The sequence below is a fragment of the Sturnira hondurensis genome, unplaced genomic scaffold (assembly GCF_014824575.4).
Source record: "Sturnira hondurensis isolate 20B ecotype Veracruz unplaced genomic scaffold, ASM1482457v3 Scaffold0013381, whole genome shotgun sequence".
In the NCBI taxonomy this organism is placed as follows: Eukaryota; Metazoa; Chordata; class Mammalia; order Chiroptera; family Phyllostomidae; genus Sturnira; species Sturnira hondurensis.
Genome location: NW_028086012.1, coordinates 2371310 through 2397300, shown reverse-complemented (window position 1 = coordinate 2397300; position 25991 = coordinate 2371310). Strand labels below are relative to the sequence as shown.

Genomic DNA, 25991 nt, shown 5'->3' with positions numbered 1-25991 from the left:
GTCTGAAGGACTCTCACCTTTCTCTCTGAAACTGACCTCCCACAGCCTGTGTGGTAAGGGGGGTGGGCTCTGGCCATCTTCCGTCACGTGGCTCTATCCCAGGCACAACTGATGGGCCAGGGGTGGCCACCTGACTCAGCAATTTGATTCCTGGACCAGTGGCCCCGGTGGTGCCTGTGGTGTGTACAGTGAAGTTCTCACTTAACATCGTGCTAGGTTCTGTGACTTTAAGTGAAACAACCACTTTGACTAGAGACTAACCGACAGAAAAACAAGTTTAGCTCACACTGCATTCTCATCAGCATTGCATGGCAGTGACATGGGCCGAAGCATCACTCAAAGACCTGCTGTGCTGGCAGCAGTGGCCTGGGGAGTGGGCTGTGCACGCCTCTTCTGAACTCTGCACTCGGTGAGAGCTGGAGACCCACCATGGTGGGATTCACATGCTGGCGTAAATCCCTGCACATTGGGGCTCTTCCTCAGAGCCAGTGGCTATAAACATTTACCAGCACACCCCTGGCGGACTCTTCAATCAGTTCCTCCATTCCATGAATTAAGAACGAGTCAGGAGACGGTGGGCACCTGCACGGGCAAACCCTGTGGACTAGGGGTTGGGTGGCTGTGTGGGGCCAGACGTGGGAAGGAGGACGCAGCAGGCAGAGCGCAACAGTGATGGCCAGAGGACACCAAGATTCAGTGGCACCTTGACTCCCAGCTTTCAGTCTCTTACCTTCTGGCCAGGTTTAATTTCCTGCTTGTTCTCACATCAGTGAATTGGGTTGCTGGTGGTGTAACCTTGGGCAGGTACTTAATCCTTCTGTGCTGATTTTCTCATGCTTAAAATGGGGGATATAATAGTCACCGGTTTACAGGGAGGATGTGAGGATTAAATGCATGGATACATGTCTAATGCTCAGGACTGTGCGGAGAACTTAGAGTAAGTACCCAGTAAATGCAGCTGTGACTCCATGGACCTGCTGGAGAAGGGGCAGGCTGGGAGAGGGAGAAGAAACGTCGTTTCCTGGAGCACCACAGCCCCTGCAGGCGGGGTACCCGGCACCCCCATTCGTGTGTGAGGAAACAGACCCTGCAAAGGTGGGGGACCTGCCCATAGGCACACACAGTCAGGAGGGCAGCCAATTCCCATCCAGGGAATGCTCATGCGCATGCTCAAGACCTGCGCATGCTCAAGTCTCTAGTGCGCTAGGGTCCAGTGTGTGACCCTTAGGGGACGTCCTAGGGTAAGATGAGGCCATAGTCCCAGGGGAAGGGAGGTGCCAGATCACAGTCATCACACAGTGACCTGTTCTTGGGCACACTTGGCTTGTTCTCATCTCCAATCCAGAGGTCAAAAGGCTTCTGGGTTTTGCTTCTCTAGTTTAGGTAGGAGGCACTAGGGAAACTTGCAGCGATGCTGAGCGGGGAGATAGATTTTGCTTCACATTGTTGGAACTTGCTTGTAAAAATGACTAGATTGTAAACCTCATCAGGATGGGTGTCCAGCCAGCACGGCTGTCCGACCTGGGTAGAGCGGAGGCTCTGAAAACGCACGTCTGCGAGAACTGCACACACAGACTCGGGAGACCCGGCGTGAGCTCCCACCCAGCCCTGGTCGTGCTGTTTCCAACTGTCAGACAGGGGCTGGGGGGCTCCCAGCAGGTACAGTTCCCAACTGTCAGACAGGGGCTGGGGGCTCCCAGCAGGTACCTTTCCTGTCTCCTCGGCTCTGAGACCACCTTTCCTGGAGGACCTGCTGGCTTCATGCTCCTGCTGGGGGCCTGTATTTTCACCTGTTGAGGATGAGGAGTCTGGGCAGGAGCCATGGACGAGAAAAGTTCTCTCCTAGATACTGTGGCCAGACAGATCCATGAACCCCAGCACAAGGAAATGCCGTTTTTGTGGACTTTGACTCTCCAGAGAAAAGGGCCACAGGGACATGTTTGGAACAATTATTTTATTATAATGCCAACAGAAGAACTCCTGGCCTATAGAAAAGTCTTATAAGGGTATATCTGAGCCCAATTTTAAAGACATGCCTGAAAGCAAAATCTCAGAGGATTGAGAAAATACTCTGAAGAAAGGCAGTTTTTCGGTTCCTTTTATGCATTTAGAATCAAAGGGGGAAAACGTAAGGAGGGTGCATGCAATCCATTGGTGGGAGATTAGGGAGGTGGGAGGAAGCAAGGTGAGGAAATCTCCAGGACTGGATAAAAAGCAAAGTGGGGAAACCCAGAATTGTACACCGGTGGGCGCAGGAGAGTTAGTACTGAGCGTGGACAGCACAGGGAGATGGTGTGCCGGGAATAAGGAGACACAGGGGGCTTCTGGTGCCGCCCTGTGCTCGGTGCCTGCGGCTGTACCTTTGAGGGGAACAGAAATCAAAAGCGCCCTGACATCACAAAGGTACGTTGCCCTAGATACGTAAGAGCAGTGGACAGGGCTCACTGGAGGTGAAGACTGACTTTGCTAAAGAAGCTATAGGCCTGGAATGTGGCTGCCCACCAGGGACTTCCCGGTTAGGAATTTATGTGGCTTCTGAGCTTGTCAGGCCTGCCACGTGCCCGCTGCTTATTGCACAGCCCCTTTTCATTCACAATCATATTACTCAAATATGGACAAGCTATGCTTGAGGGTGGGGGAGGTGACAGTCAAGGCTACTGGTGTTTCTCCCTCTGTGGCTGATGCCCCCAGGCAGTTTTACTGGGTCTGAGCGGCTAACCTCGCAGACTCCTGTAGGTTCTGTGGCTTCAGGCAGTTACGTTCCCTTTCTGTGCCTCAGTCTCCTCCTGACAAGGGGGGAGGGTGTAGTTGCCAAAATGTCTCCTCAGGAGGCATCCCCTGAAGTCAGGAAGGTCAGAGGTGAATGGTCTGTCTGTCCCAGTCCGGTAGAAAATGAGGAAAAGGAGATCCTACCAGTGAGAAGCTCCCTGCCTGAGAGGTTTTTTTTTCTTTTCCTTTTTTGTAGTGCCTGATTTAAGCTTTGATTGCCAACGAATCCACTTCAAAGAGCGTTATCTCCAATAAATACATTGCCAGCCTCCTGACTACAGAGAACCAGGCCACCCCCCACCCCCCACTGAGGACCCTTTGTCTGAATGATCTTGGTTGATTACAGTAACTAGACACCTTTGGCCACCTGTTTTTTCTCTTCCTGAGCTTCACATTTCTGCTCTCATATTTTGAATTCACCAAAAGAGTCCACGAAACCCTAGAACCCTGGCTTGGGTCCCAGTAAAAGCGGAAGCCCGGGCTCTCCCTCTCCCCTTAGACCTTGCAGTGTGGCCCCAGGTGTGCTGTGTAATTTCTGGGTCCTGTAAGTAATGAACCTTTATTCTCTTCAGCGTCCTGATGGGTTTTTGCTGAAGGGCATCTTGCAATCACGAAAGAACCACACGCGCAGGTCCGACCACTACCTTGCTCAGAGGCTGGGACCAGCACAAAACACTGAAAGGCCAGGGCGGCCTCCTTCCACACGCAGGAGGTGGCAGAGCAGTTTCTGTCCTGTCTCTCCTTGTCCTCCAGAGTGCCACGCTGCTTCCAGAAGGATCCCCGATGGCTTCAGGGTCTATCCTTGCTGCTCTGCCCACAGGGTTTGCCCGTGCAGGTGCCCACATCCTCCCAGGGCCCAAAGTGTCCATCCTGCAGGTGGGGCGAGGCTTGGCCCTGGTTCCTAGTCGCGCACCAGAGCGTACTCCTTGGGCGCCCAGAGCAGGCGCGGGCGGTGGATCTCGGCCCGCCGGCCTATTTCCAGGCTCCAGCAGAACTCAGGCGAGAGCACCTTCGCGGGCTTGTGCAGCCAGAAGTACTTGTTGAGGTGGCTCTCGTCGTGCCAGCGCGCCTCCAGGCCGCGCGCGCGGTCCCGCTCCTGGGCGCGCGCGCAGTGCGCCGTCATCCCGCGCACCGCCTCCACGGTGCCCCCAAACAAGGCGCCGTGGTAGTAGAAGTCGCCCTCGCCCGACGCCAGTGCGGCGGCCGAGCGCTCGTCGCGCTCGTAGGGCAGTATTGGCCGCGGCCAGCGGTAGTGCCAGGCGTGTAACTGCGCCACCGAGTCGGCCAGCGCCTCGGGCCCGAAGGCGCCGCTGAAGTACTGGTCCACGTCCATGCAGAACACGAAGTCCGCCTCGCGGCCCAGCCGGCCGCCCAGCGCCGCGTGCAGCGTGCGCATGCGCTCCATCGACACGTCCTGCCAGCGCCGCTCTCGGGACACGCGCTCCACGCGCAGCTGGCGGCCCGGGCCCAGTGACAGGCGGGGCACCGCGGCCGGGCGCTCAGTGAACACGTAGTAGACCACACGCTGGCCCACCATGAAGTGCCGCTCGGCCGTCTCCAGGAAGCGCTCCAGGTACTTCTCCAGGTACCTGCGGGGTGGGGCAGACCGGGAGTCACCCTGGCCGGGGCGCCTAGAGGGTAGGGGCGGCCCTCTGCAGCCCCTTCGCTCCCTCTGGTCTCCCCTCCCCGATTCGGACTTCCTGCTCCTCCTCATTCCAGTCCCTCGGTTCTAGTAATCCTGCAATCCTCCAGTCCCCGGAGCTCTTGCAAACTCCAATCCCAGAATCATGCAAGCAGATTAAAGATGACTGCAAAGGGTTTGCCACCCCTGCCCTCACGGGCCCTCTCGTCCGTCCCTGGAACTCGAGTTCTCCCAAGGAAGTGGTGCTGTGCTGGCCCTGGAAGGGCTGGCAGCGTTAGTCTCTTTGTCTCTTTAGGGCTCTGGGCCTTTGCTTATGTAAACCCCAGAATTTGGATGTGGCAGCGGTGTGAGGAAGCCCAAATTAGCCGTGGGGAGAGGCCGTGTGGGGAGAGGTGCTCCTCCGGTCTTTAGCAGTGGGCTGTCCCCGTGGAGACGCAGACAATGGGGAGTAGTGAGGAGCACTTCTGTGGAGCCCCGCTGGAATTCCTGGCACACAAAATCATGAGCTATGAGGCTAATATATTGTTGCTTTAAGTCCCCGAGGTTGTGGTCGTTCCTTACATAGATACCCAGAAAGTTTGTACTATCAGAAACTTTGTATTAACAGACTTTGGCATCCCAGGGCTCTGAAAGGAGAGTGATAATGCCTAATATCTCTGAACATGCGTCATGTGGTAGACAGTGTTCTAAGTCAGTGTGCATTGTTGCATTTAGTCCTCACCGTTTGTTATTATCTCTGTTTTTTCAGAGGAAACAGCAATGAAGAGCTGTAGTAACCGGGGAGCTGCTGCAAGTGTGCACCCAATTGGTGAGTCACAGAGCTTTGATCTGAACTCAGACTGGCCTTGGAGCTTGAACTTTCTCCTGTACTTACTCTGTTCCTGGTAGATGTGTGAGGGATTGGAACCAGAGACCTTGGAAGCCTCAGCATCCCAGGGTGTTATACTCACAAAATCTCAGAGTTCAGGATCTCAAGGCCCTGGAATTTCGGGAGGACCCCTAGGATTGGTGCAGAACACCCGACTTAGTATCGAGAACAGAAGTGGGGGCACCAGGGTGCTGGGAGAGGCCAGTAGTGCTGCCCACCTGGCCCATGGGTCAGCCCTTGGTCCTATTTGCCCCCCTGCCCCTTTGGGGGCCCTCCTGGCTTTCTGTCCCTTCTGGAGTATGGGGGTAGGAGCTGAAGGAACTCTGGGGTACCTGATGACAGAATTCTTTCCCACAATTTCGATATCTCTTCCTGGATGCAGAACTCTGTATTCCCAAAGCAGTCTCTTCCGTTATTACAGACTTTTCCTTAAACTGCCCTGAACTCTACCTCTGTGCACCGTGTTTAGGGCCACAGGATCTGATCGCCACTCTGAGCCAGGAGTCCCCTTTGCATCTGGAAAGTGGACATCTGGCTCAGACAGCCCTGCTATCCCCAGTGGGGATGACAGTGCCCCTGGGATTTCTTCTCCACTAGCTCTCCAGCTCCTCTTCCATGTCTGGGGCCCCCCAGTCCTCGATCGGCCTCGTCTCCTACAGCGATTCTGTTCTCCGCCCGCCTCGGTCACCTGCCCCCACGTCTGCTCCCTTGGCCTGGTCACCATCACCAATCTGCCCCACTCTGGGCGCCCCCTACCCTCCAGCCCACTTCGGTGATGCCCTCCCCAGCAGTCCTTCCCCACTGAGTGCTCAGGTCTGGATCCCTTTCTCAGCGTCCCCTCCTGTCTTCGCCTCCTGCCCAGCTCAGATCCACTGCCTTGCAGAAACCCTCAGCTCCCAGCCCCTTTTCCTCCATCAGTCTTGTTGGCAAGCCTCCCCGCTCCCCTTACTTTGTGCCCGCATCTAGCCACTGACCTCCAGTGGGCACTTTCTGCAGGCAGGCCCTTTCCTCTATTCACCCAGTTGCCCCCTGGTCTCACCATCCTCACCTGAAAGACGTCATCATTTTCTCACCACAGACCTGATGCTTCCAGATGGACCACCAGCCCCTGGGCAGGGTTTTCCTAGGACATGGTTCTGAGCCCCTGGCTGCCTGTGCTGGGGGGTGGGGGGTGTGGTAGCTCCACAGTGTTGGTGTCCAGGAAGGACAGAAAGGAGAAGGGTGGTCCTGTTCTCACCCTGGGACCAGGGTGCTGTCTTTGCCTTCCGAATCACCTTGGGACCCTTTGGCACAGGGAACAGGGCGCCGCACCACCTGTACCACATGTACGCCCTCCCATGCCCTGCTGGGACAGCAATGCCCCCCTCCTGAGGCCTTACCTGCCCACGGCGAAGACAGTCAGCCCAATGGTGAGGTTCTGCTGTATAGCCTCTTGCTGGGCCATGTCTGGATCGAAAGTGCCATCCCAAATAATGGGGGCCCCCCAGGAGGTGCAGGTCAGGACTTCCGGCCGGGCCCTAGCCAGGGCAGGGATGAGAGATAGGTCCATCCATCCACCCGCCTGGTGAAACTCACTGCTATCTCCCCATGCTGGGCCCTAGGGACCCCCAGGTGGGGCATACCCTGTTCCTAGCCCAGAACTAATACACAGGGTGGAGAGATGTGTGACCTGCTGGGCTGCTGGGTAGACCACCTGGCTTTGCCAGGGTGGGGGCTGTGAGAAGGGCAGCGACTAGAGCAATACACTGTAGGGAATATGGGTGACCTTGGAGTGGGAGGGACAGTATCTCCTTACCAGAGACGCAGGAGACCCGAGAAGTTGTCCCTCAGCAGGGACATTCTGGACAAATGGCAGGTGCCCATGGGGATGAAGGTTTCCAGATACCTGCTGGGCAGGGCCAGTGGTGAGGGGCATGCCAGCCTGCTCAGGAGCCCTGTCGCTCTGCTTCTTACAAGGAGGGAGAGCCCACGGAACATGTGGGGGCTGGGATAGCCACCACCCTCCATCCCTCAGGGAAGCACTTGGAAAGATCCCCTTTAATCCTGCTCCCCAGGCCCAGCCTGGAGTGCTGGGGGAGGGGCTGTACCTGACTGCAGTGAACCCGTACAGGAGCAGCCCTGAGAAGCCAACTGCCAGTAGGATCAGCCGCCAGAAGATTCTCTTCCAGGCCCTGGGGGGTGGGGAAGGGCATCAGCAACATATACTTTATACCTATGTTTATATTGATATACACACAGATATCTGCACACATGAGAAATTATTTGTGCAATTTAATGTTCCGTTTTACTTTTTTTTGCAATTTAACATATTATCTTCACGTGGTTCGGAGACACAAGGATACGTGCAGGGCAGGGTCTTTCCTGTTTCTCTGCACCTCTGTGCAGAGGCAGCCGGTGTCACCAGCTGCCTGTGTGTCCTCCCAGACAGTCTGTGCACCGACAGGCAATATGGCAAATACAGTAGCGGATGCTCTCCCCACCCCACCCCTCCCCCTTTCTTTTTCTCTCCTTGCCCTGCAATGGTCTTTACCTCCCCCTCCCCCGATGATAGCCTCATAGACATGCCATTTTGCACCTTGCATTTTCCATCGACTGTTATGTCTTTGGGGTTATTCCATCTGAGTACTTAAAGCATGTCCTTACCCTTTTTTACAGTGATTGGCAATAGCGTAGTTTACCTGACCAGGTCCCTTCTGATGAGTATTTAGGTGCATATCCTTTGCTTTTCCCAGTAGTGCTGAGGGGCATGGGCCTGGGCAGGTTTGGGGTCAGTCACATCAGGTGTGGGGTGCTCACTCGGGGAAGGGGCTGGGGCTGACTTGGATGAGAGAAGAGTGTGGGAGGGGCGGCAGGGCGGTCTGTGGCTTGGTGGCTGGAAGGTGACAGCTGTCTGGGACCTAAGGATGAGTTGCTGGGCCGCAAGGAGGGCAGCTGTGGTCGGGGACCGTATGTCTGTCTGTCACGGCTCTGGTCACCAAGCTGGATTCTTCCAGCAGAGCTCAGCAGCCCCGTTCCTGGCTCAGGGGAGGTGGACTCTGGGATTGGTTGATGGCTGGTTGGTATCCAGGAAGAGCCCCAAAAGTTGAGAATCTTAGTAAGTTCCTTTTGGGGGTCTCATCTAGCTCTCCCCATCCCTGCTGTGCACCCCTGTCTCTGGAGAGGCTGGGCCCATGTGGTGAGAAGCATGGACACTGGGGCCAGGCCTTTGGGTTCGAATTCCAGTTCCCCCACTTATTAGCTGTCTGGGCACAGGCAGGGTTTTGGACCTCTGCCCTTTCATGTCCTCATCGGTAAAATGCAGCTATCAAGAACACCTACCTCAGAGGGCTGTCATGTCATTGAGTTATTATGCACTAAGTGATTCGAACAAGGCCACACATAGAAATGGCTCAGTAAACGATCATTCTCCCTGAACAGAGAGTTAATGATAATCTTATTATTCCCTCCCTGCCCCTTCTGTCCCTCCGGCCCCCACAGGAACCCCGTCTGCCCGTCCTTCGCCAGGACCATCCTGTGCTTCCACTTATCCCCCAAAGAGCCCCTCAGAACCTCTCACGAAATGCCAACCTGCCTCAACAGTTTCCACGTCACACGACCAGGCAAATCCTCAAAGAAGTGCATTTAGCAATCACACATGGAAAAACATCCACCCTCCCGAGTAATCAAAGACATACAAATTAGAACGAGGTGGCGTGTTTTGCCTATAAAATGAGCACATTTTAACAAGGAACGGGACTGGCCACACTGCAGGAGTGCGGTGAGACAGGGTCTCTCACGCCAGCCCGTGGGGTGCGACGTGCCGCTGCCGTTCTTTGGACAGCTGCCTGGCTCTGAGAATCGAAGCTTTCAGTGTCCCTCCCTTTTAATCCAACGACTTCCACTCTGGGAATCTGTGCAGAGGAGAGTATCTTCAGTGTGGAAGAGGTTTATGCATCCAGGCTTCCACCAGTTTCTGTTCGCTCATGCACTCCACCACATTTATGGGGTACAGGCCCACAATCAAGTGCTGTGCTAGGTCCAGGTGTCAGAGGGGAGTCAGACACGGGCCTGTCTTCAGGGAGTGGCGTGAGGAAGGGGGGTGGTCGAGGAGGGGGATGGGTCAGCAGCAGACAGGCTAATGGAAGGAACACTGCACAGTGAAGGCTGTGATGGATATAAATACGAGATGCTGTGAGGGCAGATTGGAGAGTGTCACCTGCACCCTGGCAGGTGGGAAGTCAGGGAAGCTTCCTGGAGGAGGTGACCTCTAAGCTAGGGCCTGAGGGATTAGAAGGAATGGAGGCCCATGAAAAGGAAACAGGAATGTGCAAAAGTGACCAAACGTCTTCCTTGAGGTCCATGCTCCCCCATCAGACTTCCCTCCGGGAAGGGCGCTGGGGGCCTAATCATGGCCCCGGGCCTCTGATGGCTGATCTGGGCCTCACTCGTACAGCAACAGAGGACACCTGGGGGCATCGGTGCCCCCTGATCTCTCCACTTGGATATCTTGCAAGCATCTCAAACTTAGCCAGAGGGGGACTCTCGATTTCCCTCAGAAACCTGCCCCCCACTCTGGTCCCCTGCATCCTGGGAAGGGCCATCGCAGTGACGTGCCCCATTTCTCACACCGAAGGCCCGGGAGCTGTGGTTCCTCCTGCCTCTCACGCCCCACGTGCAGTCCACCGGCAAGCCCTGTGGACGCGCCCGCAAACACTGGTGGCCCGTCCGCGTGACCTCACCCCTCTCATCGCGCTCCAGGTCGCTGTCTGGAGACCCTTCATAGCACCCCTTCCAACCTCCCTGCTTCTGCTCTCGCCCCTGACACTCCATTCTCCAGTGACTTCTCACTGCTGTTAGAAGGAAACCTGGGGTCTGGGCTGCGAAGCTCCCTCCATCTGGCTCCTGCCGTGTCTCTCGTGCTCCCCGCTGTGCTGCCTGCTGTGTGCCCCACTGTGCTCCCCGCTTTGCTGCCCCAGCCTCCTTGCTCACCTTTGCATGGCTTGCCCTTTTCGTCATTTGCAACTCAGCTCTGGGCGCCCTTTCTCACCCCGTGGCTTCTCTCCACTAGCGACTCTGAAGTCTGTGTGTGCGGGCACAGCCCCTTGCTGAGCATGCGACTTGGGCATCGTGTGTCCTGGAACACTGTGGGTGTCCTGCAGACACCTCAGACTCAGGGCTTCTCAGACTGCATGTTACATTTCCCTCCATGTCTTCTTCCTTCTGCATTCTCCATTACTGGTCCCGTTACTCAAGTGGGACCCATTCCCTCCCCTTATAGCCATTCAGTCACCAAGCTCCATTGCATTTGCCTCCTCCTTAGAGCCCTGAGCTCCCTCCTGTTCACCACACTGAGCTCTCCCTGCCTCATCATTTCTCATCCAGGTAGATTCCTGCAGCTGTCCTCCCGGTCTGCATCCTGTGAAGCGTCCTGGACTTGCTTTGACTTTGTGGCCTCTCACCTCCACATCTTTGCCCAGATTGCTCTTTTCCTGTTGGCCACCACCAAGCTCCCGATCACTCGCCAACACCCAGCTTCGCCCGCCCTTCAGACTCCTTCCCTGACCTTCCCGGCCAGCACCTGCTCTCCCCAGAGCCCCTCCTGTGCAGACCTCTACTCTAGCACTCGCCAGACTGGCCTGTGACTGGCTGCCCCGCTAGGCCATGTGCTTTCTGTTTTATTAGACTTTGGATTCTCGGTGCCGAATCTGCAGCCTGCCTCACAGTTTGGTGGTATTAATAATTATTTGTTCAGTAAAGTAATGAGGTAATCAGTGGGTTCTTTTTCTTCATTCTCTTTCCTCAACTGACAGTTTCACCTTTGCACTTAAAACTCCACTTTCTTGGCCGAGAGTTTTACGTTCCTCTCCCGTGGAAGTCTGACCACGACCCCTTGAAGAAGATGCTGTGGTTCCCTCCACCTTATGAAGGAGGGAACTGTGGCTCAGAAAGGTTAATCCGTTGCTCAGGGTCACACAGCGACCGTGTTTCGCCGTGTAGTGCGCACCCGCGCTTTTGTGTGCATTATGCACGGAATTATCACACCCATGGTACGTAATCATTATACCCTTGCATAATGTGCATCCTTGTTTTTCCTTAAAAAATTTGGGCAAAACAGTGCGCGTTATACACAGCAAAATATGGTATTAAGTGTGGGAGCTGAGGGTTGAACTCAGATCCAACTCCCAAGCCAGAGCATTGGCATCTGGGGCTCCCGATGACCTGGCCTCACCTCCCTTGAAGCTCGTCTTCCAAGGGTCCTGTTGTTATTCCCCTACAGGCGTGGCTCCTCCCAAGGCGCCGGTGTTCTCTGCAGGTTAGTGTCTCTCCTGCAAAAGCCTCTCTCCCTCCTCACTCCCCAGCTTCACCCTGGGCTCCTGGAGGTCTGGCCGCACCAGGGCCTCCCCGGCTCCCTCCCAGAAGCACAGCTGCCCGGGAGGGAAGTCCATCTGTGCTGCTGGGCAGGAAAAGGGTGGAGCAGACTTCTCTCTGCTCTCACCGCTGTCAGGACCCTGCCAATCAGGGTAGGACAAGCCGATGCTTATCATGGGCACTGGACCTCCACCAGGGCAGCCAGGCAGAGCTGGCCCTAGTGGGCTCACACTGTCAGGTCCGGGAGGGCTTTGAGACCCAAGCCTGCGGCAGGCACCAGCCAACTCCCACTGCATTTTCCATGCCCTGGGCTGGGAGCCCTTAGTGAATAAGGCCCCTGCCCGATCCGTCCTTCCTCGTTCTTTTCTCAGGTATTTTCAAAAGGACTCCCCTTCACCCCCTTTCCCTGTTCCCTCCTTCCTTTCAAGAAGGCATTAAGGGTCAGTCATCAGTTCTTAAATGGGAACAAATTTCCAATCCTGGACAGTCACTCCCAGGGGAGTATAGAGACCTCTCAGTAATGGTGGGGGGTGCGGCCCCAAGGTCTTGTTCTCTGGCTCATCAAGGGGCTCAGAGTTAAAGGAACAAGATGATTTAGCCAGGACCTCACAGGATGCAGGGTCTCCCCGATCTTCCCCTGCCATCCCTGCCCTTCAGCCATGTTGCTTCTCAGAGTCACCTTCTCCCAGGACCGCCTTGGTGACCCTGCCCAGCTTCCCCACCACATCGGCTGTGTCCCCACTCACCTGGGTCCCTCTTTGAGAGCCATGTTGAGAGGCCAGCGGGACAGCCTTCCAAGAGCTCTCTCAGCTCAGAGCCGGAAACAACCTGTTCCTGGTGACCAGGACAAAGCAGTCACAGGCCACCTGGAACCACACCTACGGGAGCCGGCAGGGATGACCTGCCTTTAGTGGGACTTGCTTAGGAGTGGCACCTGCTGGAGAAAGCTGGCCCCAGGGTGGGGTGGGGGCTGGGAACCCCCTTGGGGCCAATCACCTGGAGGAGAGTGGACCTGAGGGAGGCCGGCTCTGACTGGCAGAGGCTCGGTGCTGGTTTGCTCTGACTCCCCTTTCCTTCTGGTCTGGGCAGGGCAAGACCTACAGGCCAGGCTACCCAGGGAACCCTGTTCTGGGTGGAGTTCTGGACAGGGCCCCAGGGCGTGGCCCTGGGGCCACAGTCGGCCTTCCGACTGTGATCTCGGACAGCTCACCCTGGGGAGTCCTTTACCCCCCTCAGGAAAACGGGGTGTAGTCACCCAGGCAAATGTCAGAGCCGCATGAGAGAGTGGTGCGGCGTTGGTCTGGAACGTGGACGCTGGGCAGGGTGTTCTGAGTGTAGGTTTCGATCCATCCGCGGGCCGTGCAATCAGTTTCATGGATCGTGACCAAGGTTTAGAAAGGAAGAATGGGAAGAAAACTGAAAAGACAGTATCCAAATATATTGTACAAAGAGGTAGGCTTTGTTTCGTGAAATTTTTATTTCGGTTATACATATTGAAGTATGTGTATGAGGGTTGGAAACATTTTGTTAAACTCTGGATCCTGATCAAAAAAAGGCCTGAAAAATTCTGTGTGATGTGTAAACAGGAGCAAATAGATATTTACAAATGCACCCTTCAGACTTACGCTAGGTCGGGGCCTGTCCCCTGAAGTAAGGGAGCAGTGCCAGTGTTTACCCAGTTAAATCAGTTCCGCACCATGGCCGCCTTCGGGAGGCCTGGGCCTCTCCTCCTCCACCATCCACAGCAACACCTCAGGTGGGGCCTGGCTCTCGCCGTCTCGCAGGAAGGGGAAAGCCGAGGTCCAGAGTGTCTTCTGCACTTGGCCCCCACAAGGTTCCTTACCTCTCCCCCTTCACCCTCCGCCCAGGGGCCTGTGTAGGTCCCGGTCCCGCTGGCCATTCCGTCTCCTGGAAAAACCAGACCTTCCAGTCCTGGCTCCACCCCTCTGGGTCGTCAGCTGCAGGCACACCTGGGGGACACGGCGGGTTTGGGGGACTGATCACGGCAGTAAAGCAGGCATCTCTCGAAAGAGAGTCACGTGCGTTTTTTTGTTTCTCAGTGTGTAGAAGTCACGTTTACACTATACTGTAGCTTAGTGAGTGTGCAATACCATTATGCCTAAAATGACCTAATGCTTCAGTTTGACAATACTGCTAAAAACGCTGTCACCTGAGCCTTCAGCGAGCTGTGATCTCTCTGCTGGTGGAGGGTCTGGCCCCACGTGGATGGCTGATCAGGGTGGCGGCTTCTTAAAATCGGACACTGAGCTGACTGACTCCATCGACTGACTTTTCCCTTCACACCAGTTTCTCTCCAGCAAGTAAGGCTGTTGGGTAGCATTTGAAACTCACAGAACAACTTTCAACCCAGTTTATGTCATATTCTAAACCCTTTGTGGTCATATCAGCAACTTCCACAGTACCCGCCCCACGAATGGACACAGAGACCGCAAGCGAGCAAATGCTGTTGGAAAAATGCTTGCCGGAAGCACGGTTGCCACCAACCTTTAATTTGTAAAAAGTACAGTATCTGAGAACTGCAATAAAGCAGTTTGTTTCTCCTCCCCATTCCAGGTATTTGTTACATTTTAAGAGGCTTTCTGGAAAGTCCTTATCAAGATGTGGGATTGGCTCTTTCTGTGGCTTGTCTCCCAGGGCCACCACCCCAGCTCTTAGATTCTGATTCAATGGGTTGAAGCATGGGCCTAACACCTGTGTGTTAAACAAGTGGAAACACTGTCTTAAGGAAAATCCTAGAGAAGGCAAGGAGCAGGAGGCCAAGCTGCTCTCCTCTTCCTTTCCCCTGGGATAGACTGATAGACGCAGGGAGATTTTAAGCTCTGTGCAGGCAGGCACAGCGGCATCTTGCTCCCCACCAAGGCCTTGTTTCCAGCACAAGGCCCAGTTCACAGAGGCACAGTCAACAGAAGCCACTGTTGGCCACACACACCTGTCCCACCCACTCACCTCTGGCTGGTCTGCACCCCAGCTTCCTACAGCTGCCTTTGCATGAGCTGCCCGGGGCCAGAACGCCCTTTCCCTCTCGTGGTGTGGCTTCAGTGTTACCTCTTCAGGGACAATGTTCCCTTTTCTAATAATTTGCTAGTCTAGCATCCAAAAATGTGCAGAAAAGTGCTGAGTGAACCAAAGCCGTTCCAGGGGCCATTCCGGACCCTGAGCAGCACCAACCAAAGGTGTCTGCCAGGGGCAAGAACCTGGATTCTGCCTCGAGGTTCAGCTGTTCTGGGCCCGGGAGTGTCTCGTCTCCCCGGTGGGAATGGTGGGAAGGGCGCCTCTGAGCTGAAGGGGCTCTGGGCCCTCCACTGCAGAGACACCCATGTGAGGAACAGACGCAGAACCTGCTGCTGCTGTAAGAGCTGGGACCCGCAGAGCCCTCGAGCGGCCTGGCCCCAGCGGAGTGCGGGAGATACACTGCCCCAAGCCAGGAGCCCAGCCCTCTCCTGATGGGTGAAAAGGAGTCATCTGGGACCCATACCTGCAGGGACAGGCATCCCCCCGGAAGAAAAGCACAGAAGGAACAGATTTTACAGATTTATTTTTAAAAAACAAAAACAAAAGGTTAAAAAAAGTCCTTCATTTCCAACCCTGCCTGGGGTGTGAGTGGGGAATAGAACAAGCTGAGGAAGGCGGCCACCCTCTTCGGGGGAGAGGCCCACTCTCCACCCCCCAGAAGCCTAGAGAGGACCAGAGGACAGGCAGGGCAAGTCAGAGGCAGGCCCTCGCCCTTCCTGCCCCGCCTCCTCGGCAGGTAGCTGTAATTGCTGCAGACAAGTTCGAGAGGCCAAGGGTAGGAGTGGGAGGCCAAAGGCTGCCTTCTTCAGGTCGGCGGGCTCTCCAGCTCCAGCTCATCTCTCCTGTCCAAGGCTCTCTGGGCCTCACCACTGGGGCTCCCAGGGCAGATGGACAGGAGGCTTAGCCTGAACCAGCCCCCGCACCGGCAGCTTCCTTAATGTTGTTTGTGACACAGCAGGGCAGTCAGGGGGACTTCACAGTGTGGGGAAGGGGCTTTGGAGACATTGTGACCAGTCTGGAAAGGAACAGCTAACTGTCGTCGCTGTCTGATCTCGCCTCCCTGCGCTGGGGCGGCCCTCCTCTCCTATTCCCCATCCTGAGGCTGAGTGGAGTCCAGGACAAAGCACTAAGTGGCTGCTACAAAACACCTGGAGATGCCAGAGGGCGGCTCTGGGCCTGTCAGTCCAGGCTCCCACACAGTCACACAGTCACACACACAGCGTTTAAGGCGTCTGTGCCAGCAGGCATGGCAAACTGGGCCCAGCTTCTCTCTCTCCACCTGCAGGGGGCTTGGGGGAAAATACCTGGCTGCTTCAGAAACAAGCCGAAGGGGGAGAAGCTGGCAGCAGGAAGGTGAGCCGGGTCTGGAGAGACAAGTGGAAGGCAAGGGCTTTCAAAGCCTCTATCCAGGCTTGACGGCTCTCCTTGGAAGTAACCCAACTCAGGTTGGGGAGCCCTGACCATATACCCCCTGGAAAATGGGGGACAGAGAGGGGAAGAGAGTGGGGCTAGAGTATTGGGACTTTGGAAGAAGCCAGTGCTGTCCTTATTTACAAGCATAAAGCCCCATCGTCTGCACCACCTACCTCTCTGCCCCTCCCACAGAAAGAAAGGCCCCTGAGAGCCATTGGGAGGTGGCAACACCTCCTCACCAGCCACGCCCCACAGGGAGAGCCCCTGCCCTCCAGCGGCCCGTGCCTGGGCCCCTTAGGAATGTCAGTCTGGCTCTGTCCAGCTGGGAGGAGGCGTCCTGGGCCGGAACCCCGGCTGCCCTGGCCAGCCCTAGGAGTCCTTGAGCATGTTGATGCGAGCGTAGATCTTGAGGGCGGGCCCCAGTTTGATGTTCATGGCGCTCATCAGGTGGTCTTCCTTGAGCAGCAGCAGAGCCTGGCCGTCAATCTCCTGGGCACGGAACTCCTCGGCTATCTCCTGGCAGCCTGCCGGGACACCACCAAAGACAGGAGAGCTACCGTTGTGCTACCTTGGCAGTCACTGCACTGCACACATGTTGGTTCACTTAATCTTCACGACCACCCCCTACGACTTGTGGCTTGGTGACTTGTCCAACACAGCGGGACTGCGGGATGGACCCCAGATACCCTAGCCTCCTCATTCACGCATGGAGTTGTTCAGAGCCCCCTCCCCTCCATGAACTGGCTGACCTGGGAGCAGTAAGGTGTTTTGGAGGTGACCGCATGTGACTGTGAGGCTAGATCAGGAAGGGCACAGCAGCTTCCACCTTCTTTTATTCTGGAGGAAGCCAGCTACTGCGTGGGGAGGACACTCGAGCACTGCTCTGGGGGGGACCCGTGTGGAGAGGGGCTCAGGCCTCCTACGCACGGCCAGCCCCCCCGTGCCACGTGAGCGAGGCACCAAGGAGTGCTCCAGCTCCAAACATCCACACGGGCTCTGGCTGACACCGTCACTGGGATCTCATGAGAGACCCTACCCAGCACCGCCCCGCTAAGCCAGTCCCCGTTCCCGACCCACAGGAACCTTCAGATAGTTACTGTTTTAAGTCATTAAGTTTCAGGGTGACTTGCTTGACAATAAAGATCACCGATGCGGATTTGGGTCCCCAGAAGAGGGCTGCTGCCATAATGAAACCCTAAGAGTGTGGTGTGGCCCCGGAGCACCCTGGGTGGGAGCTGGAAGGCCCATGAGGACAGCGTGAGTTGAGCGCCTAAGGTGCTCTGTCTGACGGCCTCTCAGAAACTCGCCAGCCTTTGTTGGAGGTAACGTGTAAGCGTTGCATACCTACTGACCTGAGTGCTCTAGCTAATGCTTTTAGCAGCACATTGACCGGTGCTGCCTGGCTTCTTACTGCTGCTTCTGACAAAAGGAGAGGGGAGGGGTGAAGTATAGGAAAACTGCTAAACACAGAGGAGCCAGGGTTTGCTGGCTCTGAGAGTCCCTAGCCTCTCTTGATGGCAAATGATGCTCACGTTGAGAAATGGTCTCTAGGCAAGGGTCAAATCCTGGGTGTGGTCACGGAAACACTGCCCACAGATGGAACTGAGGGCACGACTCAGATCTCCTGTTCAGACCCCAGGAAGGCGCTGCTCCAAGAACTGTTTGATCAGAAGGCACTCTAGGGGTTTGAGGGATGCACCCACAGGTCCTCTCTGGTCAGCAGCAGGGCTCCCCTGACTGGGATGGGCACTGTCCCTCAGCTGCAGAAGCCCGCGGAGAGAAAGGTTTCTCTTGAAGACATCTGTGAATCCTGTTTTAGTCTAATGAAGTGAACCCCCGACAAGATACATGGGAAGCCCACGAAGGTTTTAAGAGAATCGTACTAGCAGAAGTGCTGTTTGCTTGAACTCAAGGGGTCAGAGGTAACACGACCTGAAAAGCAGCAGGAAGCAGGCTGAGTGCACTGCTCAACTGCAGACTCAGGTCGGCTTTCACAGGACAGGAAGAGTGACCCAGGGCTGGGACCAAGAGCCACTCACAGGCTGAGAGTCCTGACCAAGGAAATGCCACCACGCGCCCTGCTGGGTTTCAGAACTGCTGTGGCTTGGTGGCTGCTGTGTCCTCCCTGTTGCTTCCCTTTGTGAACAGGCACATCTTCAGTGGTTATCCTGTCCCTGTCCCACCCACCATGCCTTGGAATTCATGGACGGAAGAAGCTAACCTGAGAGCAGTTTGTTCTCAGGTCTTCAAACTGAGGAATCGTGTACTTGAGGGATCGGACCCAAGCAGGCTCACCTGTGCCTGGACCCGAGTTAGAAGACGGAATCTGGGTTTCCAATGGCCACTGCAATGGGAGGAGACTCGAGAGGAGCTGGTGGGGCTGTGAGTAGGTCTGCACGAGGCAGGCTCTGGAGTCGCCGGGGCCGGAGGTGGACTACCTAAGCAGCCTCCCAACAGCTCCTAGTGACCCTCGCTTCCCTTTCATGCCCTTGTGAGTTCCCTCATAAAGTGCACAGGGTTGGCCTGGGTGACCAGTAAGATGCCGTGCAAGTGACAGCACTGTACGTGACAGCTGAGCCTAGCTCCCAAAGGACACAGTGGCTTCTAGCCTGCTCTCCTGCACCAACACCTGTGGCAAACACCGGCTTGAGAAGGTCCATGCGTGACAGCCCTGAAGGGGCCCATGTGCAGACCTGGGGGCCTCTCGCCAATGGCTGTGCTCTGGCTGAGCATCGTGTGAGTGAGCCGCTGTGGAAGAGGGTCCCAAGCCCCAGTCAAGCCTTTAGATGACCCTAGCCTTGGCCAACACGTTAATCAGACTCTCATAAGGGACCCTGTGGCAGAACTGCCCAGCTATGCCACTCACAAATTCCTTACAGTTACCCACGGTGACTGTGTGGTAACAAACCGGGGTGCAGCAACAGGTAAGGCACTGGGCTAACTGGCAGAGCCAGGGTGTGGCTGAACTGCCTGACACAGACGTCTGTGCTTGTGACCACTGCACCCCACTCCATCTTCGAGTGTCAGGCTCCTGGCTGCCATCAGTACCTGGACTGGCCAGTGGCCAGGTGAAGAGTAGCAGAAAAAACAGCAGAGCGCTTCGACGTTCCACTAAAGCACCCATGACTGAGGCCCTGGAGTCCAGCCCTGGAACCCTGGCCTCCGCCACACCGCACACAGCATTCCCGGCTGCACCATGTGCTTGCGTGGCCACACGCCTCAAACTGCTCCCCGATGCGGTCACTTCCCCTGTCAGGGGCCTCCTCGCCCACTGTCAGTTTAAATTTCCTCATTACTGAAGTTCCTGACAGATTTCCTACACTCCCACTCGACTGCCCTCCCAACTTGCCGCAGGAGACACCAGGCTAATCACATCATCGCCTCTGCGTTTTGCACACACCACTTACTGTACCAGTAAAACACCCTGAGGTATAGCTATAAAAGGTTATTTACAGTTCATGTTCTGTGCTGGTACGTGAGCTCTTACAGGCAGAACCTCATCTTACTCATCTCTGCACCCCTGTTCCTGAACCTGCGTCATTAACTGAACTGCCTAATCTTTCCTGGGGCGGGGGGGAAGCAGGTCTCCCACTTCCTCTCTCCCCTTGCTGCTCCAGGCAGGCATGGGGCTTCCCAGGGCCTTACCTGGCAGAGAGCGGATGAATTCGTAGACATCTTCTACGTTCCACTTGGTGGGCTCGCTTGGCAGGAAGTGGTGTCCCATGCCCACCAGGTCCCGCATGTGCATGTCGGGAAGCTCTAGGTCCCGCTGGCCTTGTCGCCGGCGGGAGGTAGACGAGCTGGCTGAGATGGGTGACAGGGGTTCCTCGTAGCTTGAGTTATCTGAGCAGCGGCTGGAGTCTTCCTGGCTGTGCGTGAGCTGCAAGGCAGCAGTAACTGAAAGGGGTACTGCGCCTGTGGGCTGGGAGCAGAGAGGAGGTCGTCCTCAGGATGGGGGAGTTCACGTCTCCAGCACAGAGACGCGCAAAGGCAGGTGTGTCTGCCTTCCTCTCTCCACTCAGTCTACACTCCCACCTGTCTTTGAATCCAGAAAGCCTCTCCTGTCCCCTCCCCTCTGAGCCGAAGCAGAGCTGGCCCCTCCCGATGCTGCAGCACGCACCACACTTCAGGGCCATCATCTGACTGCGTGCCTGTGCCCCCAAGCTGTGGGGTTTCAACCCGGGGCTCTGTGGGCCTTGGGGGGCAGTCAGTGAGCCACCTCGAACGGCATGCAAAATTTCTCACATATGTACATTTTGGACATGCCTCTCATCAGATTCTTAAGGAAGTTTATGACCCAGTAATAACAAGAAGCAAATACGCCTCAGGTTCTGGAGCAGCACACTAGGCTGTGAGGTCCTCCAGGGCACCGAGAGCCTTGGTGCCTAACCGAGCTCCTGGCATGGGGCTGGCACTAAAAAAATAGTTAATGAATAAACACCCATGTTCCTGGTAGAGACCTTCAAGAAGTCAGTGCTCTCAAGTGCAAGGAGGCAATGTGGTTGGTGGGGAAAGGGTAAAGCAGACGCTGCCTTCTCCCCTAGCCCTCTGTGCAAAAGAGGAGGTAACCGGAAGAGCCAGGCAGGGGAGAGCCTACTTCCACGGCCCCAGAAGTCACAGACGGAGGCAAACTGGAAGGGGAAGGGTAACGGTGGGGCAAGGTCACTAAGTTACCTCATAAGCATCCATGGGTCTAAATGAAGGGACACGAGGAAGGCTGGACCTGGTAGACTGTGAGAAACAGGAAATGACAGCACGCTGACGTCAGCAGGGGACAAGGACTGTGGGTGTCTCAGGTCGTGGTGAGAAGGGGAGTTGGCGGGGCCTCGGGAGGATGGAGCTCCAGGCTCTGCCAGCTCTCTCACCTGCTTCTTGGTGTCCTTGGTAAGTGTCGGCAGACTGGCTTTGCTGGCCCGGCGGCGGTTGTGGGTTGTGGTCCCTGCCTTTTGCAGCTTGCTCCGGTCCGAGTGGAAAAGCCCCACTCGTTTGGTGCACCCCACATTGTACCTGCCAGAGTCAAGGTGGGACGAAAGAAGTCAGAGCCGCTGTACAGTGGGCCTTGGGCAGAGGAAGAGCAGCCACACCAGCTGTCGGTGCTTCCACTCCGACCCTGAACCCCTCACCTGACACGATGACCTGGATCGTGGGGAGAGCTCACTGCCCACGCACCCTACTACAAACACTGCCTGGGCCGAGACGCTACTGTCTATGGTCCTGCGGGAGAGGAGCTTGGCAGAGCCTCACAAAGGTGCCCTCATGACCTCCAGCCCTGCCTGAGGGGAGGGGGGTGGAGGACAGCCTTACTCTGGTTGGCCCTCAGAGCTCAGGTGCCTGGGGGCGCTCAGGGCGTCCAGGTCCGATGAATCTATACCCCAAGCTCCATGACTCCAGGCGCAATTGCTTATCCTCTGTGCCTCGGTTCCCAAATGGGCATCAAGACAACAGGGATCCCTGCCTCAGAGTTGCTGGGAAGGTCAGATGACACAATGTACACCGATGGCCGCGCACCTGGCTGGCTCTCAGTACAACGTGCTGGTTTTACTGTGACTGTTAGCCTTGCAAGCTGGGCAAAGGCTCCTGAGGGGAACAGCTGCCGCCAGTGCGGTGCTCTGGGCAAAGCTGCTGGTGGAAGGTGCACCCTACGGTGTGGGCAGGAAAAGAGGCTGGGTGCCGGGGGCCCAGGAGGGCTGGCCAAGCTAAAGCCCAGCCTCCTTTCCTCGACTCTGTGCTGCTGTCTCCCTGCTCTGCTCCTGGGAGTTAAATGACATGATGCTGCTTCCAGGCAGGTCGAGGAAACAGCTGGGTAAGCCACAGCCAGGGCCTCCACTATTACTGCAGGGAGGTGGGCCGCAGGAGCAGGGTACAAAGGGGCAATCCTGAGGAAATGGAAGGGGCTAGGCCCAGCACTGCAGTGTGGGGGGCTGAGGCCACTCACCTTTTTGCACAAGCCATGGAACAGAAGCGCTTGGAACGCTTGAACTTGTAGGCAAAATCCACCCGGCCACAGAGCTCACACTTGAGTTTGAGGGGAGTACCCTCCTCTTTGGGTTCTGAGAAGCACAAAACGTGGAGAATGAGCAGTCCCCCAGGACTGATCGCAAGGCCTCCTGCTGCCCCCCTCCCCCTCATGCCCCCACAGTGGGACACAGCAGCAGTCTAGCTCGAAAACGCCAACCCCCCCCCCCCATCACTGGTTTGGGAATGGCCGTTTCCCTCCCTGGAAAGTACCCTAAGGTGTCTGATGCCACCTCTGGGACACCTGGCATTTTTTGCTTTCCCTTTAAACAAACAAAGAAAATTTATCCTCATCTGAGGGCTTTAAAAAAATTGCCTTTAGAGGGAGAGGCTGAGGGAGGGAGGGAAAGAGAGGCAGAGGGACATATACAGAGAGAGAGAGACAGACAGACAGACAGACAGTCAGACAGACACTGACTGGTTGCCTTCTTGTATGCAGCCCAACCGGGAATCAAACTCATCACCATTTGGTTCATGGGATGACGCTCCAACTGAGCTACACCAGCCAGGGTATGTTTTTTTCTTTGAAGTGCTATGAGTCGGAGGCGCCCACAAATGAAGATGTGTTCACACCCCTTCTCCTCCTGGGAGAGGGCAGGCAGCTCGGAGGGGATGCACTGGATGCTGCCACAGCTGGTCTGGAATTCTACTCCCCTTGATCTAACTGGCTGCTGACCTTGGTGACAGGACCCAGGAGTTCTGTAACCTACGCAGGCCCCTCCTTCCATTCAGTCAGTGGCTCGTGTGGCAAGTGCAGTCCTCACCTGGCCACCACTGAGCCTCAGCGCAGGCTGCTGCGGCAGTGAAGGAGGGGCGAAACTCGCCTGGCACTGCTCCTGCAGCCCTGCTACTCGCCAGTGACTCACACAGGAAGAGCTGCTCTTGGGGCCCTGTGGTTGGCTGCCAGAGAGGCAGGGGACACACAGTTCCCCAAGGGCAGGGACTTCTATCCCTGCTACCTGGGGAGAGGGGCTGGGAGGGCACTGGGGGAAATGGTAAGTTGACAAGTTTACCCACTCCCGGGGCTCAGGGTTCCTCCACAGACACCAAGCAAGTGCGCAGGGCCTGCCCTTGCAGATGCTCCTACGTCCTGTTTGGCCAAACCAGAGGCCTTGGCGTTCAGGGGCTGAGAGGCTTACCTTGCAGATAGGGCTCCTCCATCTCGGAGTCAGTGGTGGTGGTATGATCCTGCTGTGGCAGTTTCTCAGGCAAGAACCCCTGTGCATACTTCTTCTTCAGATTCCCCACCAGCAGGGACGAGCGTCCCACCTAGAGGACATGGTGACATGGAGGCCACAAGGGTTAGGGGGGGAGATGCTTCCTTGCTATCCAGCCTCATCAAAATCACATATATAAAGCGTGCCAGCCCGACATCATCGCCCAACTACGCCCTGCTCAAGGCCCATTTTGCTGTTAGCTCATGAGGCCAGACACCAGTGGACACCGAATACAGGGATGGCTTCAACCCAGGAAATAATGGACAGCTCAGGAGGCTGGGAAAATATCTACTCTTCCAAGTATCTCGGGGCAGAGATGAAGGCTGAGCGCAGGCTCCCACACTGCCAGAGCAGGCTCTCAGACCCAGGGCTCTCACAGTCACTGGGCGGGAGCATGGCCGAGGCTGCGTTTGTGAGTGTATGGGTGAGGCCGGGAGACTCAGCAACCAATTTTAGATTTCTTACTCTTCCCTAGCTTGCCACAACCCCACACAAGCCAGCGCTGCACGCAGCCATGGGAGAGAGCAGAAAAAACGGACTGGGCCACAGAGCAAATGCCGTCTGGCTGTAAGGGTCCCAGGCTGGCCAAGTCGTTCCTGCCCTCATTGCCTCTGCTCAGGGAGCTCCGTGGCCAGATCGCTGGAGTGAGGCAGATGTAGGACAGGTTGTTACTGCCGCTACACCTACACTGCGGGTCAGCTGTTCCTGGTGTTTCTCCAGGAGGCCAAGGGGAAGACCGGGCCTCATGAGGGAAGGGATGTGACAGGCCTAGAGCGACTCACAGCTTGGGGGCTCCAGGGGGGTTACTTTGCCACAGGCCTTGCACACCCTCCAGAGGGAAAGAGGACAAGAACCTGCGTGTCTTTTGGCATTTCAGAAGGGCCAGTCACCCAACTCAGTTAATCAAGCTTAAGAGTCTTCTGCTGACTATTCAAATTACTCATGGCTCCGAAGAATGAGCATAAGGCAGATGGCACCCCAGGAGGATCGTATGTCTCCAACAGTCAGATCATTCTATCACAAGAGGGCCTCTGTGCACCTGGCCCCAGGCCCCTCCCACCCACACAGCAGTACCACCTGTGCTCACCAGGCCACAGGAGCAGAATTGGCTCTGGCTGCTTTGTTCCAATAAGCCATTTTCTTGATCCTTTCGTATTTCCCTTTGGTCTTATGTTTTAGTTGGAGACACCTGACTGTGCCCTTTCTGAGGTGCCCCTCACTCTCATTCACTCCCCTTTCAAGGCTCCGTCCCCAGGCTACAACCCTATTCTCTTCATTTCAGATGTATGTTAAGAATTCTCTTCTTTTGTTCTTTAACTGGCCAAAATTTTGCCATTCAGAGGCTTTGGTATTCCAAACCGAACAGGGTCTCATTTCCCAAAGTCCACCAAACACCAGAAGGTGAACTCCCTCTTAGCCAAGTGGGGGTCACATGCCACCAGGGGGGACACAGCTGAGTCTGTGTGTGGAAACTTCTAAACAAGGGGTTTTGCCAATTACTCCTGATCACCGACCCCTCGTGGGCCTTAGGAAGGTAACCCTAGGAAGAAAATGGCTCTGACATTCCTTTGGGGGAAAATTAGCAGGGAAAGAACAACTTTTTCACATTTTTGGAAATTTTACATGGAAATGTAAAATATTCTAATACACATCCGAAATATACTTTAAAAAAAAACAAGAAAGAAAGAAAAGAAAGAAAAAAGAGGGGAAAAGAAGTAGTCCGTACCGGGAAAGGCTCCGCCCCCTCCTGGATCACAAACCCTTCGATAACATGCGTCAGGATTTGGGGTTTCACAATGGCCTGTGGTGGTTTATTCTCACCATTCTGGGGGGCAGTGCCGGCGATGCTGGAGGCAGGATTTCCGTTCCCTGAGGTCATGCCGGGGCTGCTGAGGTCGGTCAGTGCATGAACAATGCCCTGCCCTGTCTCTGTACAAAGAAAGTAGGAAACACAAGCAGGGAGGTCAGGCCCAGGCCCAGGCCAGGAGGAGAGTAGGGCTCAGCGTGCACCTGGCATTTTCCGAGGAGCCAAATGGCAATGCAAACCTCGCAGCCTCCGCCCTCAGCTACCTATTTAACAGGAATGCAGCGTCAAGGGACACACCACCAGGTGTGACTCGAATTAGTTGTACAGTGCAACTAATCTAATCAGCTAGCCCTGTTTTTTAAATTTCCCAACTGTGTTAGGAACTTGGTCAATACTAATATGGACAAGTGACATTCAGTTCAAGGGAGAAAATGTATTCAAGCTGACACCTGAAACCAGGGGGAAAGGCTGAACCAGGGAGAGGGCTAGGGGTGATAACGGAGTTTGGGGAGAGAGGGTAAGTGAAACTTCCATGAGGTTCCTCCGAAAAGGATTAAAGTGTCCTGTGAAATGTCAAAGTACTAAGTCTCAGAAATCGATGTGAAAGGAATGGGGGGGCTGAGCCCCAAGTCAGCACAGCAGCGCAGACCTGGCTGTTCAGAGAGTGCCTATTTGGGGTCACTGCATTGAGACACGCACGCATTCCATTCCCCTCCAAGGAGGCCACCAGGCAGAGCTGCAGCTATGCTTGCTGTTTCTGCTGCCCCGTGCTCACCTCAGTCCAGCCTCTCGCCATTCTCAGCTCCATGTCCAGCCTGGTGCTCAGCCAGCCAGACTCCTCCCTCTCCCCCCTGTGGACCACTAGGCTTTCTCTGAAAG

General features: G+C 55.8%; 2 protein-coding genes across 3 annotated transcripts in view; both read right to left on the bottom strand.

Annotated features, from left to right (window-relative positions):
- Positions 1-1940: 1940 nt before the first annotated feature.
- Positions 1941-12634, bottom strand: A3GALT2 (alpha 1,3-galactosyltransferase 2). The gene is made up of 5 exons (XM_037061504.1): positions 12374-12634; positions 7367-7450; positions 7075-7164; positions 6659-6796; positions 1941-4358 (listed from the first exon to the last, which is right to left on the bottom strand). Exons 1-5 carry the CDS (start codon positions 12394-12396, stop codon positions 3671-3673), a joined length of 1023 nt encoding a protein of 340 aa, XP_036917399.1. The 5' UTR covers positions 12397-12634; the 3' UTR covers positions 1941-3670.
- A 2531-nt stretch (positions 12635-15165) lies between these two features.
- PHC2 (polyhomeotic homolog 2) overlaps positions 15166-25991 on the bottom strand; it is a 46665-nt gene continuing 35839 nt past the window's right edge. The window contains exons 9-15 of one of the 2 annotated variants that reach the window (XM_037061501.1): positions 25032-25234; positions 23228-23357; positions 22009-22123; positions 20939-21080; positions 20748-20804; positions 19719-19995; positions 15166-16597 (exon numbers count right to left, since the gene is read on the bottom strand). In XM_037061501.1, coding sequence (XP_036917396.1) covers positions 16443-16597; positions 19719-19995; positions 20748-20804; positions 20939-21080; positions 22009-22123; positions 23228-23357; positions 25032-25234 — 1079 coding nt within the window. In that variant the 3' untranslated portion in view covers positions 15166-16442. The remainder of the gene's footprint in view (positions 16598-19718; positions 19996-20747; positions 20805-20938; positions 21081-22008; positions 22124-23227; positions 23358-25031; positions 25235-25991) is intronic. The other variant, XM_037061503.1, reaches the window with a different exon arrangement.